The following is a 24267-nucleotide window of genomic DNA, read 5'->3' as shown; positions in this document are numbered from 1 at the left end:
GTACTTCACTGTGCAACCTACTAATAAAAGTCTCAATCAATCAATCAATCAATCAAAGGGATACGTGAAGTGAATTATATTTTATAGCGCTTTTACATAGTGAAACCCATTATCTAAGTTACATTACACATGATTACTTGTTAACAATGTTTATCTTTAACTTGTAAATCGTCTGAAATGGCAGTCTACACGTGGTTATTATGTTTAATAGTAAATTTAACTCATGTTGTGTTCCTGTTAGCCATGACGGTCATCGCTCAGAACTTACAACGAGGGATAAATAAAATTACCAACATACTACCAACACCGTTTCACCTTTAACGTCAATTTAAATACTATTTGCAGTCCATCATACAACTTTAAAGCTACGTTTCTATTAATTAACGCACAGACGGTTGGTTTTTAAAAACTCACATGTTGCTCAGCACGCCATATCTGTGACCCGGAAGAAGAATGAGCGTGGGCGTGTCCAACTCTGGCGAATCAGGATGAAGCAAAAATGATTGACATTTTGTTTGACCATTCAGTAATCACGTTTTGTCTTCGTCTCACTACGTCATTTTTTTCAACCAATAGTAACAGAGATTGTAACAACACTAAGTAGGCGGGACTTCCCTTCAGTTTCAGCGTCGAGGCCTCACTCAGTTGAAGGGCACACGTCTCTCTATTTTCTCAAGGATTGTGTGCTAGAGGTAAGAACACGGCGTCTTGTTACTTACTCTTTGCTGTCAATGTATGAGTTTTAAATAAATGCATTGCAATGTAATTTGCGCCTTTAACAAATGTGCTAGCTAGTATAGCTCACTGTAGTACTCTGGCTTGCTATGCTAACAAGGTAAAACAAGTCAATGTCAGGTTGCTGGTAAAAATGATTACCAAGGGGCAAAATTGGTTAAATAAAGTCAGGAAAGACCTCAAACTTTGTTACATCGGAATTATCTGGCTATCACACTGAGGTGACATCGGCAGGATCGTTGCAAAGAGTTATATAAATTATTGACCCCAATCGGGACAAGCGGTAGAAAATGAATGGATGGATAAACTTACTGTAGTGTAAACCGTACGAATAGATTTCTAACGTGAATTTCCCATGGCCTTCTTGACAAGTGTTTGAGAAAAAAACTTAATTGTGATTTCTCTCTCCAACATTTTTTATACATTAAAATGTGAAAATAACTTTTTGACTGTCAATCATCATAACCTTGTTTTCAGGTGCCACACATGAGAACAAAATGCAATAATTAACTTGATTTGGCTTTATGTACCGTATTTTTCGGAGTATAAGTCGCACCTGCCGAAAATGCATAATAAAGAAGGAAAAAAACATATATAAGTCGCACTGGAGTCCGGCCAAACTATGAAAAAAACTGCGACTTATAGTCCGAAAAATACGGTAAGTAGATTTAGAGCGGTTTTGTCATATGTTAAGAAGATATAACAGATTAAAAATTTTTTTATACATTGTTCATTTTACAATCAATCAATCAAAGTTTATTTATATAGCTCTAAATCACGAGTATCTCAAAGGGCTGCACAAGCCACAACGTCATCCTCGTCTCAGATCCCACATCAAGGCAAGGAAAAACTCAAGCCAATACAATGAGAAACCTTGGAGGGGACTGCAAATGTGGGGACGCCCCCTGGGCGACCGGTGCAATGGACGTCGAGTGGATCTAGTTAATAGTGTGAGAGTCCAGTCCATAGTGGGGCCAGCTGGGAACATCCAGAGTGGAGACAAGTCAGCAGCGCAGAGACGTCCCCAACTGATGTACAGATGAGTGGTCCATCTAGCGCTCATCATCTGTGGTCACCTAATCTGTGCCCCCCCTCTCCATGAAGGAGACAGCAGATCAACTGGTCTAAAAGGGGGGTCTATTTAAAGGCTAGCGTATACAAATGAGTTTTAAGATGGGACTTAAATGCTTCTACTGAGGTAGCATCTGTAGCTGTTACCAGGAGGGCATTCCAGAGTACTGGAGCCCGAATAGAAAACGCTCTATAGCCCGAAGACTTTTTTTGGGGCTCTGTGTACATTAAAATGTGAAAATAACGAATGGAGGAAGACATGTTACTTTTAGACTGTCAATCATTATAACCCTGATATAGGTGTCACACATTAGAACAAAATTCAATAATTAACTTGATTTGGCTTTATGTAGGTAGACTTAGAGCGTTTTTGTCATATTTTAAAACGAAATAACCGATTAAAAAAAAAACCGATATATTGTTTATTTTTATGTAATCATAACATCTCTGCGCTGCTGACCCGTCTCCGCTCGGGATGGTGTCCTGCTGGCCCCAGTATGGACTGGACTCTTACTATTATGTTGGATCCACTATGGACTGGACCCTCACAATATTATGTCAGACCCACTCGACATCCATTGCATTCGGTCTCCCCTAGAGGGGGGGGGGGGGGGGGGGGGTTACCTACATATGCGGTCCTCTCCAAGGTTTCTCATAGTCATTCACATCGACGTCCCACTGGGGTGAGTTTTTCCTTGCCCTTATGTGGGCTCTGTACCGAGGATGTCGTTGTGGCTTGTGCAGACCTTTGAGACACTTGTGATTTAGGGCTATATAAATAAACATTGATTGATTGATAATAATGTAAGTAACCATTTAAAAGGATATTAACTTTTTTGTCATTATTGTAGAACGTGTTTGCCATTGTACAGTAATTGGAAGGTAAATGACTTCATCATTAATAAGCAAATCAAAACATTTAAACTGACTCATTTCAGGAAGCAAAAATTTAACTTGAATTAATTTTTAACTTTTTTCCCCAGTTGTAAAAACAAGGTTGGACGTTGTCTTTTTGTTTCACGCGATCACGGCATTCTCCATTGTTCGCCCATCCAATTTGATGCTGAAATATTCCCACTTAGTTACTTCTCACTGGCGAGTAGTGAGGCGCTCTGTACGGGCTTCCTGTGTGTGCAAATCTGGTGCCCCGCTCTCCACCCACTGAAACAAAGATTGCAAATGACTAAAAAGAGAGCTCACTGTGTTCAGTTAATTCTACCGTTAGACGCGCTGAGAGCGATACAAACAGTGAAACAGTGTATCCGCGGGGTCTTAAAAAGTCTAAAGTCTTAAATCCAATAATTTGAATTTTAGGTTTTAAAATGTCAAATTCTCCTAAAATCCCATAAAAGGTCTTAAATACGATTTTGAAAGGTCTTAATCTATTGACGCTACTTTTATTTAAAACATGCATAAACGTCAATCTTGCTTTTTAAATGTTTGGATTTTTGAGGACGCTAAAACGGAACTAAAGTAGGCTATTTGTGCTGACCCGTCAGAATTTATTGAGCACCACTAGCTAATGTGCTGTACGCGCAGCGTTGTTACAGCTAAGCATGGCAGCGGCGAAAACTTAACGAAAGCCCAAAGCAAAGCCAAATGACTTGCATAAGATGGGTAAGTAAAAGTTCAACGATTTAGTTGTTTACTTGAGTCATATTGCCATCATAGTGCAGCCCACATGTATCTCTTATGTGTGACTGCCATCATATTGCAGTCTACACATATCTCTTATGTGTGACTGCTATCTGCTGGTCACACTTATCATTCCACCGTGTACCAAATAAAATTGCTTCGAGGTCGGTAAGGAAAACCAGAATTATTCCGTACATTAGGCACAACGTTGAGTTTTGAGAAAATGAAAGGACTTTAAGTGCGCCTTATAGTCCGGAAAATACGGTACTTACAATTAATTCTGGACCTCTGATTTTACTTAGTCGTTGTATTTTTTTGTCTGTATGTATGTGAAATGGTCTTAAATTATTTTCAAGATGGTCTTAAAAAAGTCTTACCCTGTGAAACGTCTTTCTCCCTGTTTAAAGAGAAACACGAACAAACGCGAGGATCGACAATTCTGATTTGCGAACATGTTTGTCATTCAAATGCCAGTGACGGCAAAGAAAAAATTAAAACAATGTCGATTAATGGTGCAGCCCGAGACAGTGTTGTTTATTAGTATGCTAATACATCCATTTGTCTTCATCCTAATATAGGATTAATAACATCCATCATGGGAGGTCATGACAGCGGCTCGCATCCCCAGTTCACTGGACTTGCAAAGTACTTCAACTCATACACCATCATAGGCAGGAGAAATGTAAGTTGGCAGTAGTTATGTAAATACGCTATTAACCTATTTTTCAAGTTTGATTTATAACTTTTCTTTCCTCAAGTGTGTTCTAGCCACATATGCCTCCCTACTCGCTATTGGCCTTTTCTTCAAATTGAAGCCCAAGAAACAAGCCGCCGTCACTGAAAAGTAGTGTAAGTACATACTACCTAATGTAATAACACATTCATGTATTAGTTAACTAACATGAGTATGTCCTTTACAGATCTTGACCATGTCTGACTGCTGGGAGTGGAGAAGGCATCTGGGTGTACTTGTAATAAAATAACTGTTTGGTTTCCTTATGTTGACAATAAAGATCATTTATGGCCAAAACATAAAAAACACTTTTTTTTATTTACATGTTTAGCTATAAAATAATATAATACAAAATGATTTCTAACATAATAACCAGTTACAGTGGCACATTCTTAGGACTTCCTTTAGGTCCAGTGTAGTAGTTACAAAACATAATTTACAAAATGTATCATCAGGTATTTTCCCACTGCCTAAAACTATCAGTCACTTTATGGAAGAAATGTTCATTTCAAGCTTTTGTTGGTTTCTCAATTCAATAAAGTCTTAAGGGTTGTAGGCACCTGCAGCCAACAGTAGATTTCTGCGGGTGAAGTGAAGATGTATGACAGGTGAGGATTTAGTTGTGTAGCAGCCAAGCAGAAGCTCCTGTGAGTTATCTTGTAGGTGAATGTGTCCTGTAGCTGCAGTGAAGTCGTCAGTCTCCAAATCATCAAATGCTTTTGTGGCGTTCCATAGGCGAACGGTGTTATCCATAGAGCCTGGCGAGACAAAACATGTTTTATAGAGACAAAAATTTACAGAATTAATCATAAATTTGGACTACATTCCTTAGTTCAGGGGTGTCAAACTCATTTTAGCTCAATGGCCGCATGAAGGAAAATCTATTCCCACGCGGGTAGAGCTGGTAAAATCATGGCATAATAACTTTCTTTTTTTTTAGTCTTTATTTGAAGGGACAATGCACAGAAACATTAAGCTCAAAGACAGATATGTTCTGTACCAGATTATAGCTAAATAGCTAACTTCCATCTGCAGTCCCTGGCTACCTAAATTAAAGGGATACAAAAATCATGCAATAAAATTACGACAATAAAATCATACACAAATATTAAGAAAAAAGTCATAAAATGCCCTTTTGTTGCCCTTTCAAAAATAAAGACAACTTCAGATTCTTTGTCTTACTTTGGCCAAAAATAGAACAAGTATATTCTGAAAATGTACATACTACAAATAATGCTCTTGGCAAAACACTTGACGTAAGTTGAAAACGGAGGACAAAATTGGTGCAGTTTCAAAAACACAATGAACTTAGACTATGTCAGTGTTTTTACAAAGTCATTAAACTTTTTAATCACTTCCTGTTTAGCATTCTAACTTGGCAGTTTATTAAAAATGTTTGGAAAAGCAACCGAGTGTTTCCACAAACCGCCGCTTTGGTGAAATCCGCATGCTGTCACAACACATTCATTTATCATCATTCAAATATTACAATTAAACATGGTGTCAGTTAACAAAACCAGCACCATAGCTTCGTGATGTGGCTTTTGTGAACAGAGCCTGTCGGAATTTAAAGACCTCGTTTTGATTCTTCCACCTTCTGTGGCCTTTGTTTCGTGTACATATTCTTGTCTTTGTGTTTCTTTGACGTTTCATAGTGCCTTCTTAGAGTATATTCTTTCATTACAGCCGCACATTCTCCACATAGAAGACACACAGGTTTGCCTTTTACCTCCTTGACTTTAACGTCTAGGCCTTAATTCAACCTAAATCTACACTGTAAGGCCCTTTTCTGCCTCTGTGCAAAGTTTATTAGAGCAAATTTTGGATGAGTTTTGTGTGAATGGCACCCACATAAAACACTTTTATGAACTACAATTGAGAACTTTCAGTGACCTTTGATTTAAAAATCTTCTGGATAAACAGCAAACATTCCATCCATCCATTTCCTACCGCTTATTCCCTTCGGGGTCGCTGGAGCCTATCTCAGCTACAATCGGGCGGAAGGCGGGGTACACCCTGGACAAGTCGCCACCTCATCGCAGGGCCAACACAGATAGACAACATTCACACTCACATTCACACACTAGGGCCAATTTAGTGTTGCCAATCAACCTATCCCCAGGTGCATGTCTTTGGAGGTGAGAGGAAGAGAAAGATCCCGAGGCCGGGATTGAACTCACGACCAAAAGACCTAAAACTTGAAAGATTTTAGGTCGCCTTACTTAAGACCATGTATGTCAATGTATGCTTGTCATTCCCTTGATTACAATGACAATCTGAAGAGGGAGTGGGAACTAGTTGCCAAGCAACAGCATCAAAAACTATAAGAAACCGCTAACCTTAGTGCTAAAAGGAGTTTTTCAATCTACTACCCTGTATTGTTCTATGGGATCAAAAATGTTGTTAAAAAATAGAAATGCATTTTAACTCAAACTCAACCTTTTATCTAATGTTTTCATCTGGATTTTGTTCTTTATACTGTCACTGTTCAAATAGAGCTGCCAAAAACATTGACTGTTCATTATTTTGAATTGAATAAACGTATACAATCAGGATGAAGTAATGATTTCCATCAATGCAAAGAACGTGTTTAAAACAGCATTTCAAGTACCGTAGTAGTGTAATGATTCGATTCAGTATTTGTGGTTGCCGATACAATTCAGGGACGATCTCTCTCTTTTTTTTTAGAACGATACGATCCAAAACGATTCAGTGACTTGAAATCGATTCAGTAACTTTTTAGTAAAAAAAAAAATCAAGCTGTGTGACTGGGAAATAAATACTGGAAACTGCAGGTAAAGGTTCCTATATTCCTGTAATTTTTTGTAAGGGAATTAGGTATAAAAATTAATTATGGATACAAATGACTAAACAACAATTAATGGCCAATGCATTTACATCTTATTTGAATAAAGTGCAACCAACACTTTAGGTTGAATTAGCAAGAGGAAACCTTTTTTGCTGACATTTTCAGAATTCACACACTTTATCACTTTTCAACATTTAAACTGTTGATTTACCTCCTAAATAAAATTCCCCGATGAAGGACAGTGTTCCAGGTGTGTGGAAGCATGTATGCCCCCTCATCCATGTTATTGGTTTTGGCCCCTCGCTTTCTAATTTCCATAGCCTCCCTGATTGATTTGTTCATCTGTTCTATTTATTTATTTCTGATGAATTTACCTTTGCTTGGCTGCCGGTTGTTGTCGCTTCGTGTTGTGTTAAGGAAGTCGGTGCGTCGCCGTAGCTGTCACTTCTGTTGTGTCTTTTGTGGCTTAAAGTTGTGCTATGGCTTCATATTATTGTGTTGTATTTGTTGGGGTTTTGCAATCGTGCTGTAGCTGAAAGTTTTTGTGTTGTAATTTATGACATTGTCTTGTGGCGTTTGCATTTGTTATGACCTTTCTCAACCACCTTAGCTGTCCGCAATTTTTGTCTTGATGACGTCAATTTTTGTCTTGATGACGTCAAATAGACTTAAAGTTTAATGCCTTTATTTTTAAAAGTGATGAACTTCATAAAGTCTGCTGTTCCTGAATCCAATGTTTTCTTTTTTCTAGTACCGATATAATTGATCAATTCCCTTTTAAAACGATCTTGGATCGATACCTATCTTCTGGAAGGAAAACTTGCTGAGCACAGATCGATATACTTGAAATTTAGGAATATAAATCAATCTATCGATATATCGATCAATCGTTACACGCCTAATATATTAGAGAATTTTAAACTAGTCCACGGCACAAAATAGTGAAGTACCCACCAGAGGCAAGAATCTCTCCGTCCCTGCTGAACCTTAGAGAGTAGATGGTGTCTGTGTGGCCTTTGAGCTCTGTGATCATGAGACCGTGACCAATGTCCCACAGGAGAACTCGGCCATCAGTAGCCCCCGAAGCCAAAAACTTTCCATTGGGAGAAAATGACAGCGCATGGATTGGACCCTAGAGGATGGAATACGTAGTAAACATAAGACATTTTTTTTCACCTGCTGTGACCTGTATTGATAAAAAATTTACATTCATTGGGATACTTATAGCGAGGAAGTACTGTTATGGTTCTAACCTTGTGACCAGTGAAGATGCGGACACAGTTCCCTGTCAGAACATCCCACAGGCGGATGGTGCGGTCAGACGACCCTGTGGCCACGTAGTTTGAGTTAGGATGGAAGCGGGTGCAAGTGATGTCTGCCAGGTGACCAGCGAACATCCGCAGTGGCTGGTAGTGATCTGTAGCCCACAGACTAAATAAGAGAGTGAGAGAAACAACTGAGCACACCTTAACAACACGCCAACAGGTGCTTACAATGGTTTGTTTAGATTGTGGCTCCCTTCATAATGTAGTACAGTTTTAGTACTGTATTGTGTTGTGGATCAGCATTCACTGTTGCGTGACTGCTGCACATACAGGACTGTCTCAGAAAATTAGAATATTGTGATAAAGTTCTTTATTTTCTGTAATGCAATTAAAAACAAAACAATGTCATACATTCTGGATTCATTACACATCAACTGAAATATTGCAAGCCTTTTATTATTATTTTAATATTGCTGATTATGGCATACAGCCTAAGAAAACTCAAAAATCCCATCTCAAAAAATTAGAATATTTCCTCAGACCAAGTAAAAAATAAATATTTGTAACAGCAAAACAAAATCAAACATTTGAAAATGTCAATTAATGCACTCAGTACTTGGTTGAGAATCCTTCTGCACGGATTACTGCATCAATGCGGCGTGGCATGGGGGCAATCAGCCAGTGGCATTGCTGAGGTGTTATGGATGCCCAGGATGCTTCAATAGCGGCCTTTAGCTCATTTGCATTATTGGGTCTGGTGTCTTTCAGCTTCTTCTTCACAATACCCCACAAATTCTCTATGGGGTTCAGGTCAGGGGAGTTGGCAGGCCAATCGAGGACAGTAATGCCATGGTCAGTACACCAGTTACTGGTGGTTTTGGTACTGTGGGCAGGTGCCAGATCATGCTGGAAAATGAAATCATCATCTCCATAGAGCTTTTCAACAGATGGAAGCATGTAGTGCTCTAAAATCTCTTGGTACACAGCTGCAATGACTCTGGACTTGATGAAACACAGTGGACCAACACCAGCAGCTGACATGGCTCCCCAAACCATTGCTGACTGTGGGAACGTCACACTGGATTTCAAGCAACTTGGATTTTGCTCCTCTCCAGCCTTCGTCCAGACTCTAGTGGCTTGACTTCCAAATGAAATACAAAACTTGCTTTCGTCTGAAAACAGGACTCTGGACCACTCTGCAACTGTCCAGTGCTTCTTTTCCATAGCCCAAGTCAGACGCTTCTAGAGATTTTAGAGCACTACATGCTTCCATCTGTTGAAAAGCTCTATGGAGATGATGATTTCATTTTCCAACATGATCTGGCACCTGCGCACAGTGCCAAAACCACCAGTAACTGGTGTACTGACCATGAAATTACTGTCCTTGATTGGCCTGCCAACTCCCCTGACCTGAACCCTATAGAGAATTTGTGGGGTATTGTGAAGAAGAAGCTGAAAGACACCAGACCCAATAATGCAAATGAGCCAAAGGCCGCTGTTGAAGCATCCACAACCAGAGGTGTGGACTCGAGTCACATGACTTGGACTCGAGTCAGACTCGAGTCATGAATTTGATGACTTTAGACTCGACTTGACAAAATGTAAAAAGACTTGCAACTCGACTTAGACTTTAACATCAATGACTTGTGACTTCACTTGGACTTGAGCCTTTTGAATTGACATGACTTGACATGACTTGCTACTTTCCCCAAAACCCAAAGATGAAAAAGTTATTCGGGAGCGCTCCGTATTTTTCATTGTGTACTTGTCTATCAGCGTTGCGTGTGTCAGCTGGTGTGGTCTCAGTACAACAGCCAATCAAATTAGATCTACTTTGTTTTCATCACACAGCATTCATCCAATCAAATTGCAGGAAGAAGACATGTCCAAACCACACGCCAGTGAACAAAAAATGATACCTAAAATAATTTCGTTTGGGTATAAAAATTACGAGGTGGTCAACACAAAACGGTTTGCAGTATGCAACACATGCGGTTCGAAAATTACTGATGGAGAGGCAACAACTTCCAACTTCATCCGGCATTTGAAGTTGCACAAAGAACGGTAAGTTTTGAATGTAAGATAACGTTTATTGGCTAAGTAACGTGACTTTTATTTGCAGTGTAGTTAAATCAGTGAGGCTGTAAACTCACTGCTAACGTTATAACGTTGTTGCAAACACGGGAATCTGTTGCAGTTCACTACCTTATTCATACTTTTTGTTCAGTGATTTTTTTTAAGCAGGGTTACGTTAGTCAATATATCACACGTAACGTTAGACGGCGGTCAGCAGCACCGCGTATTTTAGCCACCTAAAAAAAGACAAAAATAGTAAAATAAAGGTCAGTATACTATATTATGAATATGTGTACCGTTTTAGCTAGCTTTCTGACATACTGTTGGTTGTTTACCTCAGTGGTCCCCAACCACTGGGCCGCGGCCCGGTACTGGTCCGTGGATCGATTGGTATCGGGCCACACAAGAATTTTTTCTTTTTTTTTTCTTTTTGTAATTAAATCAACATAAAAAACACAAGATACACTTACAAGTAGTGCACCAACCCAAAACAACTCTCTCCCCCCTTTTGTTCTGGGCATTGAACATGAAGACTCTTCCTTCACTGTTCCGAGTGGCCATGAGAGTCTTGGCAGTGCCTGCCTCCAGTGCTCCAGTGGAGCGAGTTCTCAGCCATGGTGGCATCATACTACGCCCCCATCGTGCACAAATGACTGACAGACTCTTGGCTAATTTGGTCTTTTGCAAATGCAATGCAGCATAGGGCCCTGACATATAAAAAGTACGGTACAACTTTTTTGTTATGTTCACGTATATGTCATGTTTTTTCAATGTTAACACTTTTGTACAAATAAGTACATTTGCACTTTATTTTTCAATGTGTTTGTTCTGTAAAGGAATGAGTTAATGTTTAAAATGACTGGTTAATAGTGCTATTATAAAGTGCAATGTCAGCACAATTTTCTTTCCTGCAATTTAAAATGCACTTGTTTTAATAAATAAATACAGCGTTTAAAAAGCATACACAATCTGTGTTAATATATTAGTCTGTGGTTAAAAGGACTTGAAAGGACTCGAAACTCAAAATGCAGGACTTAGGACTTGACTTGACTTTCCAGTCTTGACTTTGGACTTGACTCGGGGCTTGCCTGTCTTGACTCGGGACTTGACTCGGGACTTGACTCGGACTTGAGGGCAAAGACTTGAGACTTACTTGTGACTTGCAAAACAATGACTTGGTCCCACCTCTGTCCATAACACCTCAGCAATGCCACAGGCTGATTGCCTTCATGCCACGCCGCATTGATGCAGTAATCCGTGCAAAAGGATTCCAAACCAAGTACTGAGTGCATTAATTGACATTTTCAAATGTTTGATTTTGTTTTGCTGTTATAAATCTTTTCTTTTAACTTGGTCTGAGGAAATATTCTAATTTTTTGAGATAGAATTTTTGAGTTTTCTTAAGATATATGCCATAATCAGCAATATTAAAATAATAAAAGGCTTGCAATATTTCAGTTGATGTGTAATGAATCCAGAATGTATGACATTTTTGTTTTTTTAATTGCATTACAGAAAATAAAGAACTTTATCACAATATTCAAATTTTCTGAGACAGTCCTGTATAGTTTTCTTTCTAATTATCATCCCAGCCATTTTTTGACAGGTTTGTCTTCTACATTTCTCAACCGATTCATATTGATCAAAGACGAAAATGTTCAGCTCATTCAGGACACATGTGCCATCTATCAATATTTCCAAAAAATGTCTACATTTTCTGCAAAGAATTCAAAGAACTCACACTCGTCCCCTTCAAAAGGACATTTTAGCTTACTTGGGTTACATTTAACCCATCTCAAAGGAAGAAAAGTGTTTACCCTTGGATGATTGGTTCAATTGCTTGGATTTACATGAAGTCACATCCGGCTCAGGTCTGGCTCATTAGATATGTGTGGTGGTCATGCTAGCGTCTGTTCTCAATGGGTACTAGGCGCCATTTAGCCTAGCACGAAGAAAAATGCCCCATACATGCGTCGTTGTCGGCATTACGAACCGTTCAAATCGCGAAAAGGATAAATGTTTCTTCAGAGTTCCTCGAGAGGTAATCAAGAAGGGTGGAAGAGTGCAACGAGAAACGTGCTACAGTCCGCGGGAACAGAGGCAAAGAACGCACAAGTTGCAGTGATTACTTCGTTAAGGTTTGTTTGATATATTTTTTGTATACTTTACTCATTTAGTATTTCCCATTGAAGTATTATCTTGATATTGTTTGAATTATATTTTTTTTAAACAGAAACCAGAAAGTCAGTATCAATGATACTAAATTGTCAGGAAAGTACTTCTACGTCTCCCCTCTTGTTTATTTTGTACAAAAATAAGAGTACATATGACAAGAGGACAAAAATAAAATATGGTGATGATTCAGTAATTGTTACTTTGTTAAATGGATATGCAGTCACAGGTGTCAGCTGTCGGGTGCAAGTCGTCAGTTTGTTTACATGGACGTGTCTTCTCAAGACGCCAAAATGAATCATAAAATGCAAAAATACCCGAGCCAAAACTATGCATATTTTTCCGGGAGAGTCTTGATATTATTTCCTTGACACAGCTACACACAAAAAACTTGTAGACCTCCATGCTTTTCCGAGTCTGTTTTGTCATGTAGAATGACGTCTGGAGCACAAGATAGTTCGATATGTCTGGTAACTATACGGACGGATAATCATTGATATCACTCGCCAAATCTTTTTTTGATAAAGTATAGAGATCGATTCGATTGCATGAATAGATTTTTTTCCCGTATCTGCTTTTTGCAGGAAGATCTAGGCCCCTTGCGTTCATATATATTTTGTGCGCTGCTTGCTGACCACCAGTTTTTCACTTCTGGGAAGAAGTCCCGTGACGAAATACAAGCAATATGCCTCCATAGATCAAATTTTGACCAATTATATCAAAGGAGCTAAATATAGTGTTTTTAAATCAAGCGCCTTGTTAGGCAGCTAATGGTCCTTCGCTATTTAAGGCAGCTCAATGCAAACCCACATCTCAAAGAATCAGTCTGCAAGTATAAGCACAATGACGTTGTCTTCTACTGTGCTATTAATTGAAAACATTTGCTTTGAAAAGAGACAAAATCTATTCTTGCCGATGAACAAATTTTCCTAGCTCAATTTGGTGCGTCTCATCACAACTGAAGACCACAGTACCATATTATGCATAAACTATGACTACCAGATAGATTGCCTGTTCTGAATATATCAGCATTTCAGTTCAGCTTTAGCTTTTACAGCAGTCGTACACAATTTGTCCAGAAATTGTCTTATCTAGTAGTTAAATGTGACTTCTTGACTAGTAGCTACATGGTATGTGATTTTAAGCACATCAGAAACTGCTTTCCTCCAAAACAAAATGTTTTATTCCAAAGAATATTACATAAAAGATGTGTGCTTCGATATAAAAAAAAGTAGGCAAGTTGACACATTTTTACCTCTGGATGATGTTTGATTATGGTATCATTATGTATTTAACAAACTGAACATTCTGATAGGTGACACTGACATACAGAAAAAAAGTGCTGTATATAGTGAGGAAAATAAAAGCCCACAATTCTTACCGAGCAACTCTGTCGTGTCCTGCAGAGATAAAATAGTACCCATGTGGAGAAAACTGGGTATCCCACACTGGGTAGTTGTGACCTTTGTAGCCCACCAGGCATGTAAAGGTTTGCAGGCTCCACAGCCTGATTGAGCCATCTTCGGAGCTTGACAGTAGGTAGTTTCTACAAGTGCATGACAGCTTTTACTATGATGATCACACACACCATAGCATGTTTTGATTCATCCAGAGAATGTGAATAATGCAGCACAGCTGATGGTTTTTGTTTTTTTACCTGTCTGGACTGAAGCTGATACCATACACAGGACCACTGTGCCCATACAACATCTTGGACTCGCTGGATGTTTTTTCATCCATGATCCTCTCCAGCACGTCATCAGACTCCTTGTCAATCAGATTCAAGTCTGAGAAAAAGAAGGAAGAGCAAACCAAAGGTAGCTTTGTGCTGGACGACAGCCAAGAGTTCATCTCAACCAATTTACATTTTTGCCATTTTAAGTATTTTCTCCAGGATGTGGCCATAGTTTGTAAAACAATAAAAATATAATAAAGATTTAAAACAATATGCTATGTAAATGCAATATAATCTTTGGGTGTTTGCAGTGTCAAAAGATGTACAGTCGCTCCTCATTTATCGGAGTTAATTGGTTCCGGACATGACCGCAATAAACAACATTTAAAAAGTAGGAATCATTGATTAGAAATGTAATATTTTTACAGCGAGAGCATAAAAAACTGTTTACAACCTTTAGAATATGTTTTTCAACATCATGAGAGCCCTCTAAACTTGAAGAAACATTTTAGTGACCTTTATTATGTGTGTATGTGTGTGGTGGGGGTAAAATGCGGTATGGAGTTGGGGAGTGGCTGACTCTTTGAGCCTGGGGTTATGTAATGAGGGCAGGAGGCACTGTTTTATAAATGTTTTTAATGTACGGTAAAGCACTTTGTGCTACATATTATATGCATGAAAAGTGCTATAAAAATTAAGTTTCATTGATTGACACTCTTTTAATCCAATATAGTAATGCTGGCTGAAGCTGAGCCAATCAGTGGCCATAATAATGAACAGCGCGCTCTGATTAGATTGGTCTCCTCGAGTGGCCAAAACTACTAAAGTATTGGTATGTTTAGCTGATTTAGCCATTTTATGCTTGAAAATGTTAAATTTAGGCCAACAATGTTGTCTAAAATGCTTTACAAAAAGAAGGGGGAAAAAAATAAATCCGCAATGTGGTGAAGCCGCAATATTTTGGCGAAGGACGACTGTAAAGTCAAAAGTTAAAGTCCCAATGATTGTCACACACACACTAGGTGTCCTCTGCATTTGACCCATCCCCTTGTTCACCCCCTGGGAGGTGAGGGGAGCAGTGGGTAGCAGCGGTGCCGCGCACGGGAATCATTTTTGGTGATTTAACCCCCAATTCCAACCTTTGATGCTGAGTGCCAAGCAGGGAGGTAATGGGTCCGATTTTTATAGTCGTTGGTATGACACGGCCAGGGTTTGAACTCACAACTTACCAATCTCAGGGCGGACACTCTAACCACTAGGCCACTGAGTAGGTCCACTAGGCCACTGAGTAGGTATACCAAACAAGTCTTGTTGTAACTCTTTTCAAATTACTGAAAGTAACTGAAGTAACTTTTTAGCATATAACTAGCAAATACATCAAATATAGCCACATAGCATGTACCGGTATGCCAATAGCATGTTGACACTAAGCACATTACACTAATTTAACACAGATTGTATTTTAAAAATACACAAATAACTTAAAAAAATGATTCAGGCACCAGGACTGTGCTGTCATATTATCAACAATACAGAAAAACAGTGAACTTACTATCGACCTCCCCATGGCCAGCGGAGCAACTGAATGATACAACAAATGCTAGTTTTACAGTCTTCAGGGTAGTTTTAATTCATAATTTAAATTGTATGTATTCATAATCAGATCAATGTTCAAGACACTTTGCTTCAATTAAAATAAATATATTACAGGTAATCTTAATATGCGTTTATATGTTTTGATTGCTGGGGACCCAAATAGCACCAATTCGGTTTTGTTATATAGGACCCAAAGGATTTTATATATTTTTGTCAACTATATTGGGACTCTTAGTCTGGGTTTGTTATCAATTTGGCCCATTTTAAAGCCGTGTTAACGGAGAGTGCCACTGTTTATTTACTGTACCTGCAGCCGACTTGACTTTGCGAAGCTTTTTCGGAGTGACGCTCCACAATCTGACTGTGGAGTCAGCGAAGCCTCCTGCAATTAAGCTGGAGTCGTCTGTGACATCCACAGCTGTTAGACCCTGTTAGGCAACATGAAAAAAACGACAAATTAGTTTATATTTAGTCCACTTGACACCTTTGAACATCCATTAAAGAGTGACAAGAAGTTCAAGACCTGATATGCATTAAGAAAAGAGTAGAAGCAAATGGAAGGAAGGTTATCTGGTCCCAGTCGGATCCTCTTGGTGGCCTCTTTCATGTACATGATCTTGTCCAGTTTGTCAGAATCTTTTAATTCTGGAAGGGGTATTCTGAAAAACACAGGACGTGAAATTTGCTTCAATACATGCTTCAAATAAAAGTACATTCATGTGTGCCAATAAAACACAAACAAAGGAAAAAAATACACACCTTGTCTGGGAAGGTGCATTGGGGTCCTGCTTCTTGCTCTTGGAGCCCATGCTGTCTTTTTTGGGTTTCTTCTTCTTGGGTTTACCCTCTTCATTCTCTGCTTCCTCATCCTCATCATCAAGTGGAAGTTCAATTTCCGGTTCCTTAAGCAATCCATAGTAAACCTAGAAGGGAGTAGTTAAGAGCCAAAACTTTACACACTTCTTTTGAAGACAATGATGGAAAATAGCAAGCGAGCAGGGGAATGAAATATTGCCAACCTTAGCCTTATTAGCTTCTCTCTTGCCCTCTCCTGCCAGACTGCCAGACATGGCATCAATCTGACTCTTGCTGCGTGGCATGCCATCAAAGATGTCAATGTAGAGGTGCTCCTGGATGATATTCCAAATCTGATTGTTCTGGCGCTCCTGAAGGTGCCTCTTGAGCAGCTGGTATGAGTCCCGGGATATTCGCAGGACAAACTTGCTGGTGCGAAAGTCCAGCAGGGTCTCGTTGCCTCGCATATGCTCCTTCTTTGTTATACCCAACAAAATGTGCAGGTCATCCCTATAATAGCACTCTTGATCCCCCCTGAACCTAAAATTGAGTAGAAGGCAGTTTAAAATGTCAAGCAAGCAGAAGAAGAAGAAGAAAATACCAGTGCTTTCCATACATTCAGCTGTGGCGGCCTGCCACAGATAAATTTGGACCGCCACGATTATGTTCTGCATTACCTCTTAAGAATTCTCCACTTATATACAAGTTTATGGAGAGACTCCTATTTTAGATGTGTCACTTTTGCTTTCGATTTTGCTTATGTGTAAGATCACACAAGCACAAGTCATTGCCGATTAGTTGTTTTTTAACACTTTAAGAAAGATATTTGAAGCATTAAATATGTGATATGTTTTACCCATGTCCTGATATCATTATAGTGGGAATAAAAGCCGTCTTTAATTTAGTAAATAGCAACTGACTGCTAAACAAATTAGCTTAAATGGCTAACCTGCAAATACTGATACTAGACTACAGTTTGATTGACACTTGCTATATGCAAGTATATTTGATGCCATTGTTTTTAGGGCTGCTGCTATCGATTATTTTACTAATCGAATAATCCTTTGATTAATTTGTTCGATTAATCAGATAAAACATGTTTTAGCCTCAATGCATGTTTTAGGGAAAATAGTTGAAATAATCAAGATTTTTCCGCTTGCCATAATCTTTCTTTTTTCGAAGAAATCCACATCACTAACATTGAAATTTCCCTTTTAACATGTGTGAATTCATAAATATATTCCAAATTGAAAACTCACTGCTGTTCGCTGCCACACAGATCTCGCCACAGACACCACTCTTTGCAGCGGCTGTGCAGAAACTATGTCCGCGTATTTAAAGTTCCGGATCGAAGCAACAGAATATTACGGTAGTCAAAGCTTTTTTCTACTCGATTTCATCGATTAATTGTCACAGCCCTAATTGTTTTTATTTATATTTCAGTTAATACTAGGGGTGTAAGATAACCAGAATTAATGATAAACTGCGGTAAAACTCCCGGCGGTTAGTGTTACTGTTTCAAATTAAAGTGATCAATAAACCATGATTGATAACCGCACTTCAATAAACTCTCGGACTGATGATACGGCTCATTAACTGGAGAAGCAAGCTAGCACAGTACACAGTGCACTTTTTGTTTTTAAATTTTGCCTATCGTTCACAATCATTATAATAGACATGACAACGGATGGATTTTTTTTTAATGTATTGTAAATATTAAATAAACGTAAATAAATATCAGCTCATAGCGGAGCCAATAGGAGGTCCTCCATTCCGCCTATAAAATCTGATAAATAACCATTCAAAAAGCGTCAACAATACTCCATTTACATTTCGTGACTTGACTAATAACCAAGTATTAGTGATATAGTTATTATAAGCGCTAACGCAGACAAACTATTTATAGCGGTGACGTGATCACTACCGTGTGTCCCTATGTTTACATCATCAAGTGGTCTGCTGTTTCCTCGCTTCCCTGCTCCTTGGAAGTTTATTGTAGATCATAAATCATGCATCTCACCTGGAAAGTAGATGGCTGAGAAAATAAAGTTGGGACACTTTGACAGCCATTGGAACTGGCAAGAACGACACGAAAAGAGCTTGGTCAACCCCCCGCTCCCCATCCCGTTTCTTCGCGAGGATTATGAGCCATTCTTAATCTAAATGGGAATATATGAAAATCCTAGCAGTCGGCATCCTAATGGCAGCAGACATTGTAAGTGATGTTTTATTATGTTTGTTGGCTCTCATGAAGTCTGCAGTGAGCAGAAATCAGTGATGAAGGGGAAAAAAACAAACCTAATGTGTTTTTGAAATTAATATGCCGTGTATGCTTAAAATGACCAAAATACCTTAATATTAAAATGTTTTCATTAATGTGCTTGTTACTACATTACATACATACTTACATCATGTACTGTATATAAAACCCTAATGGAGGTGTTTGGATGTTTTTAGGGGCTTTATAGGCAGAATTGAACGGCTCCCATAGGCTCCACTGTAAGCAGACTTTTGATCGCATTTATTTAATATTTAGAATGCACACCTCCACCGGGGTAGAACGGTATACGTTAGGTCAGGAAAAAATACGGAGGCTAATTCATCCCTACAAGCCTGTTTCGCAGGTTTCTGTGCTCCTCAGGAGATTTTATATAACAAAATTATTTTTTATATAAAATCCCCTATATAAAATATAAAAAATATTTTTTTTTATATAAAATCCCCTGAAGAGCAGAGAAACCTGCGAAACAGGCTTGTAGGGATGAAATAGCCTCTGTATTTTTTTCATGACCTAACGTAATTTGTATTGTATATTGTCTATATTGCGCAACTCTAATGATAACCGTTATAATTTTGGTCACAGGAACCGTGATATGTAATTTTCATATAATTACATCCCGAGTTCATGTGCAAATAAGAGGCAGACATTGCGTTTGTCATTACATGAGAGAGCCAGAAAACATCTTAAATCCACAAATGTATTTAGTTTGTCATTATTCCATTTCTAATATTTTCTGAGAGTCAAATCAAAGTCCCGCCATTACTTTTTGAGCGATGTCGCTAACTAACAAACTAACTTAATAACATTGTGTAGACCTACTTGTTGTTTTTTTCAGATACTAAAAAAGATTGCTGTCCAGTGGGAAACACTGAACTCGGTCACAAACACTCACTTGTCAAAGAACGTCTTGGCCTCATTCTCGTTGTTGTTGTAGACCAGTTCCAGGTACATGTGCACAAACAGTGGGTAGAACACCTGGGACAGTTCTGCTCTGTGACAGTCCAGAACCGTCTCTATAAACTTTTTCAAGCCGCTGTAGTAAGTTTCGTAGAGAGTGGGGTCTCCTTGCTGGCTGTAGGCTGACAGAACCACACTCACATCTGGTTGGTCCTCTCCCGCGGGTGCTGAAAGACAAGTTAGCATATTATCAATATGAGCATATACTGTAAATCAGACCTGGGCAAAATACGGCCCGCGGGCCACATGCGGCCCATTAAGATTTTCAATCCGGCCTGCCGGACGTTCTACATATTTTTTTAGACCTACAACATCAAAACTGTAGCTGCCATTATGATGTGCCGTGTTGTTTTTAAAAACTTTTGTTTTTGAACTATAGAAAGTATTTCAATGGTTGAAATCTGTGCTTTTGAGTTATTACTGTAATCTACGTCACAGCAGCTCAGATGAGGACAAAGTAGAGTGGGCGGGGTTTGTTTTCAGAGCAGCCAGTCCGAAACGCGTGTCTCAGAAAAAGATGCGGAAGCAGATTTTTACAACACATTTCTGTATAAAAGTGATAATATATCATATTGTAGGTGTTAATTACATGTTGCATTAATTTTTTGCTGGTTTTTTTACATTTTTGTTGTGTTTTGCTTGATTGTAGAAGATGTCTATCGAGGAGCTGGTCTGAGAAGTAAAAGAGGAGCGATGTTCTAATGTTGTTAATATTCAGTGTTTTATTGTTCATAGTTAATATTGTAAAAACCACTTTCTTTATTTTCATGTACATTTTGAGTGTCCCACTCATTAAAAAACTTTAAAATTCCATTTCGTTTTCATGACTTTTGTTATTAGTGTTCCTGAAAAAAGGGACCCAAACACACATACTGTACAGTAGATTTTTACAGATAAATGCGTATACTGTATATCAGTGGTCCCCAACCTTTTTGTAACTGCGGACCGGTCAATGCTTGGAAATTTGTCCCAAGGACCGGGTGGGGGTATGGTATTTTTTTTATTTTTTTGTCATAAAAAAATACAATCATGTGTGCTTACGGACTGTATCCCTGCAGACTGTATTGATCTATATTGATATATAATGTAGGAACCAGAAATATTAATAACAGAAAGAAACAACCCTTTTGTGCGAATGAGTGTAAATGGAGGAGGGAGTTTTTTTGTGTTGGTGCACTAATTGTAAGTGTATCTTGTGTTTTTTATGTTGATTTAATAAAAAAAAAAAAAAAAAAAAATATTATTTTTTTTTTTTTTAAAGATTTCTTGTGCGGCCCGGTACCAATCGGTCTACGGACCGGTGGTTGGGGACCACTGCTGTATATAATTTATACACATATACACATTGGTCTACCAGACACATTTCTTCTGTCAATGTGGCCTCTGAGTCGAAATATTTGCCCAGCTCTGCTGTAAATACACACTATGCTCGCTCTGAGTGCATAGCTTTCATACAGAAAGCCCACCTAATTCATATCTTCACATGCACAAATTATTGTAGTTTGTAGAATAGCTCTGCTCCAATCCAGGTCTAATAATGTTCTCTTAGTTCTTCTACGGTATCACAAATATCTTTATCAGTACGCTATTTTGCAGGTAAACTTTCTTTTTAAATACCTCCCCATGAAACACAGCATGTTGGAAAAGTGAGTATGTTCACTACGATACACATACACACAAGTACTATGATGTACTGCAGTAGTTCTCAAACTTTTTTCACCAAGTACCACCTCAGAAAAAATTTGGCTCTCCAAGTATCACCATAATGACCAACATTAAAATACAATAGCGTAGTAAACCTAAATATTGGACTGGACGAAGTGGCTGGGGAGAGGGAAGTCTGGGCTCCCCTGCTTAGGCTGCTGCCCCCGCGACCCGACCTTGGATAAGCAGAAGAAGATGGATGGATGGATGGATGGATGATTGATTGAAAAAATATTAAGTTGCTGTTTTTGAAAGGCAAAACAGTTGTCTTTTCCACGAGTCAAGTCAACGCCGTCACAGCCTGTGGGTATTGATGGACGACAAAGCTCAAGACATTGTGTTTACTTTATCACATCATTATGCGCGGATTCGCGAGATCTCGTAGAGGTCTGCGCTATTTCGTTGCACGGCGGTGCTGCAACAGAACAGCAGTGGGGATTGCTGGACGGCAAATGGCGGTGTGATGTTTTGCTGCCTTTCCGCATTCTGTGGATCTCAGGGGTCTGTCGGCCATCAGACGTTCCGAACTTACCATGAATTGATTACGTGGACCCCGACTTAAACAAGTTGAAAAACGTATTCGGGTGTTACCATTTAGTGGTCAATTGTACGGAATATGTACTGAACTGTGCAATCTACTAATAAAAGTTTCAATCAATCAATCAATACCCTAAAAACAGACTTACTTCACATTGTAAGAACGGAACTTGTTTGTAAACGGAAGACCTCTTGTGTGGTTCACTTAAAAGAATTCCACTTGCAGAATAGGACCTTAATTTGGTCATTTATCTGCAACTTAAAACTTGTCGCCATGTATTATGTTAACTGACACTTTATTTACAATTACAATGTAAAAGCACAGCAACTCTAGCACCTCCTGGTACCCCAGCACATCCAAAACCCTCAAATCTAGACTCCAAACATCCCAGAACAAGCTAGTCAGGTTACTTCTAGACCTCCACCCCAAATCCCACCTCACTCCTACCCACTTCTCCAAAGTGGGCTGGCTCAGGGTGGAGGACAGAGTAAAACAACTTGCACTGAGCCTAGTCTATAAAATTCGCTACACCGCCCTGTTACCGGAGTACATGTCAAACTACTTCCATAGCGTACATGACCGCCATAACCACAACACCAGGGGGAGCTCCACAAACCACGTTAAACCCAGATTCCGATCTAACAAAGGTTTTAACTCATTCTCCTTCTATGCCACATCAATATGGAATGCACTCCCAACAGGTGTAAAAGAAAGTGCATCTCTACCCTCCTTCAAAACCGCACTAAAAGAACAACTCCGGGCAACTACAACCCGAGACTAACACCCTCCCCCCACCACATCCCACCTCCCCGGATTGTAAATAATCAAATGTATATACTTTTTCTTATGCTTTCTGAGCTCACTATGTTCACCGCTCGTTGTACATATCCTACAAAGTCAAACCTACACTGTTTCAATGTCCATTTCTCAGATGATACAATTGTTGATGACTGAAGTGCTGATATCAACCAAACCTAACCCGCCCGCCCCAACACCCTCCACATCCCACCTCCCGGATTGTAAATAATGTAAATAATTCAATGTATATACTCTGATGATTAACTTGAGTGATGACTGTATTATGCTGATTGTATATATTTGTACCATGAATTGATTAACGTGGACCCCGACTTAAACAAGTTGAAAAACCTATTCGGGTGTTACCATTTAATGGTCAATTGTACGGAATATGTACTGTACTGTGCAATCTACTAATAAAAGTTTCAATCTATCAATCGATCAATCATACACTAGACTGGAATACAACTTGTGCAGCATGAATAAATCGTATTCGGTACAGTAGACACTCTTCATCACAAATATCGTTGACGCATCACAATTAACGTAGTAATAAAAACATACATTTTGAAATAAGTAACAATATCATGATTAATTACCAGACCTTTGACCGGCGCTGGTGCTCCCGCAGATGATGTCACACGGTTTAGAAGAGAGTTGGCATCCAGACCTCCTCCCTCCACAGTTCCTGGTGCACCCGCAGAACCCGCGGACACATCGCCCGCCTTCAAATCCAACAAATTCTCCGGTAATCCAGCTTCACGACGCAAAATGTCGACGGACTCCGACAGTTGGTTCTTTTTCAGGAATTGCAGAATTGCCAGCAACGTCTGCTGCTCCTCAGGGGCTCCTGGCGCTGGTTTGTTACCTCCACCCGAAGCACCGGGACCGGGGGACGTGGAGTGTATCTTCCCGTCGTTCGCGTTGTTGTTTGCAATGCCATCTATTGATGGTTCCGTTTTAATGTCCTTTATTTCATCTACGTCGGCCATACCGCCTTGCACGGCCGCCATTTTTGAAATGAAATGCGCATGTGCAGCGGTACAAAAAAAGTGAAAACCTCGTGGTGCTGCATACAAACACCTGATTGGCTGGCTTTGAATTACGTCACGAGTAGAGGGTGCCTTGGTAGTCACGTGGTGCAAGGTCTATTTCAATTCACAACTCGCCGGTGACATTTTAACTCTTTAATCAAAAGTTAAAAAGAAAAACAAGGAAAAAACTAGTTAATTTCAGTAATGTATTATGTTAAGTAACATTGTTTAGGTAATTGCATATTTAAAAAAATTTCTAAAGCATTTTTATTTTATATGTATACATCTTTATACTAACAATAGCAAGCATTTTCCACATGTAGAAAAACATACAATTTGTGCCAAAAGTCATTATTTGTCATACTCTCCCAATTGTAAATGCATTTGCAAAGA

At 39.1% G+C, this 24267-nt stretch overlaps 3 protein-coding genes across 3 annotated transcripts in view; 1 reads left to right on the top strand and 2 right to left on the bottom strand.

The window, feature by feature from the left end:
• The window catches only part of pdcd11 (programmed cell death 11), a 44849-nt gene extending 44377 nt beyond the window's left edge, over positions 1-472 (bottom strand). Inside the window, exon 1 of the mRNA XM_061988286.2 lies at positions 415-472. The gene's annotated coding sequence lies outside the window, so the exon portion shown is untranslated. The remainder of the gene's footprint in view (positions 1-414) is intronic.
• Positions 473-594: 122 nt separating this feature from the next.
• On the top strand, positions 595-4480 carry atp5md (ATP synthase membrane subunit k). The gene is made up of 4 exons (XM_061988289.2): positions 595-692; positions 4020-4123; positions 4200-4290; positions 4362-4480. The coding sequence occupies exons 2-3, from the start codon at positions 4037-4039 to the stop codon at positions 4287-4289; spliced, it is 177 nt and encodes a 58-aa protein (XP_061844273.1). The 5' UTR covers positions 595-692; positions 4020-4036; the 3' UTR covers position 4290; positions 4362-4480.
• taf5 (TAF5 RNA polymerase II, TATA box binding protein (TBP)-associated factor) lies at positions 4474-23853 on the bottom strand. The gene is made up of 11 exons (XM_061988288.1): positions 23445-23853; positions 19736-19967; positions 16787-17102; positions 16527-16690; positions 16291-16426; positions 16075-16195; positions 14154-14283; positions 13878-14042; positions 8237-8414; positions 7938-8115; positions 4474-4932 (listed from the first exon to the last, which is right to left on the bottom strand). Exons 1-11 carry the CDS (start codon positions 23851-23853, stop codon positions 4718-4720), a joined length of 2244 nt encoding a protein of 747 aa, XP_061844272.1. The 3' UTR covers positions 4474-4717.
• Positions 23854-24267: the final 414 nt, after the last annotated feature.

Source organism: Nerophis lumbriciformis, linkage group LG27 (genome assembly GCF_033978685.3).
Source record: "Nerophis lumbriciformis linkage group LG27, RoL_Nlum_v2.1, whole genome shotgun sequence".
Taxonomy (NCBI): Eukaryota; Metazoa; Chordata; class Actinopteri; order Syngnathiformes; family Syngnathidae; genus Nerophis; species Nerophis lumbriciformis.
Note: the sequence above shows the minus strand (reverse complement) of the source record. Positions and strands in the feature narration are given on the sequence as shown.

Excerpts from the sequence above, each read along its gene's own strand:
- atp5md (XM_061988289.2), top strand. The coding sequence starts at position 4,037 with ATGGGAGGTCATGACAGCGGCTCGCATCCCCAGTTCACTGGACTTGCA. Across the intron at positions 4,124-4,199 it reads CCATCATAGGCAGGAGAAAT|TGTGTTCTAGCCACATATGC; the intron begins GTAAGTTGGCAG and ends TCTTTCCTCAAG.
- taf5 (XM_061988288.1), bottom strand. The coding sequence starts at position 23,853 with ATGGCGGCCGTGCAAGGCGGTATGGCCGACGTAGATGAAATAAAGGAC. Across the intron at positions 16,691-16,786 it reads GAGAAGCTAATAAGGCTAAG|GTTTACTATGGATTGCTTAA; the intron begins GTTGGCAATATT and ends ACTCCCTTCTAG. Across the intron at positions 8,415-13,877 it reads GGACACGACAGAGTTGCTCG|TCTGTGGGCTACAGATCACT; the intron begins GTAAGAATTGTG and ends TCTCTTATTTAG.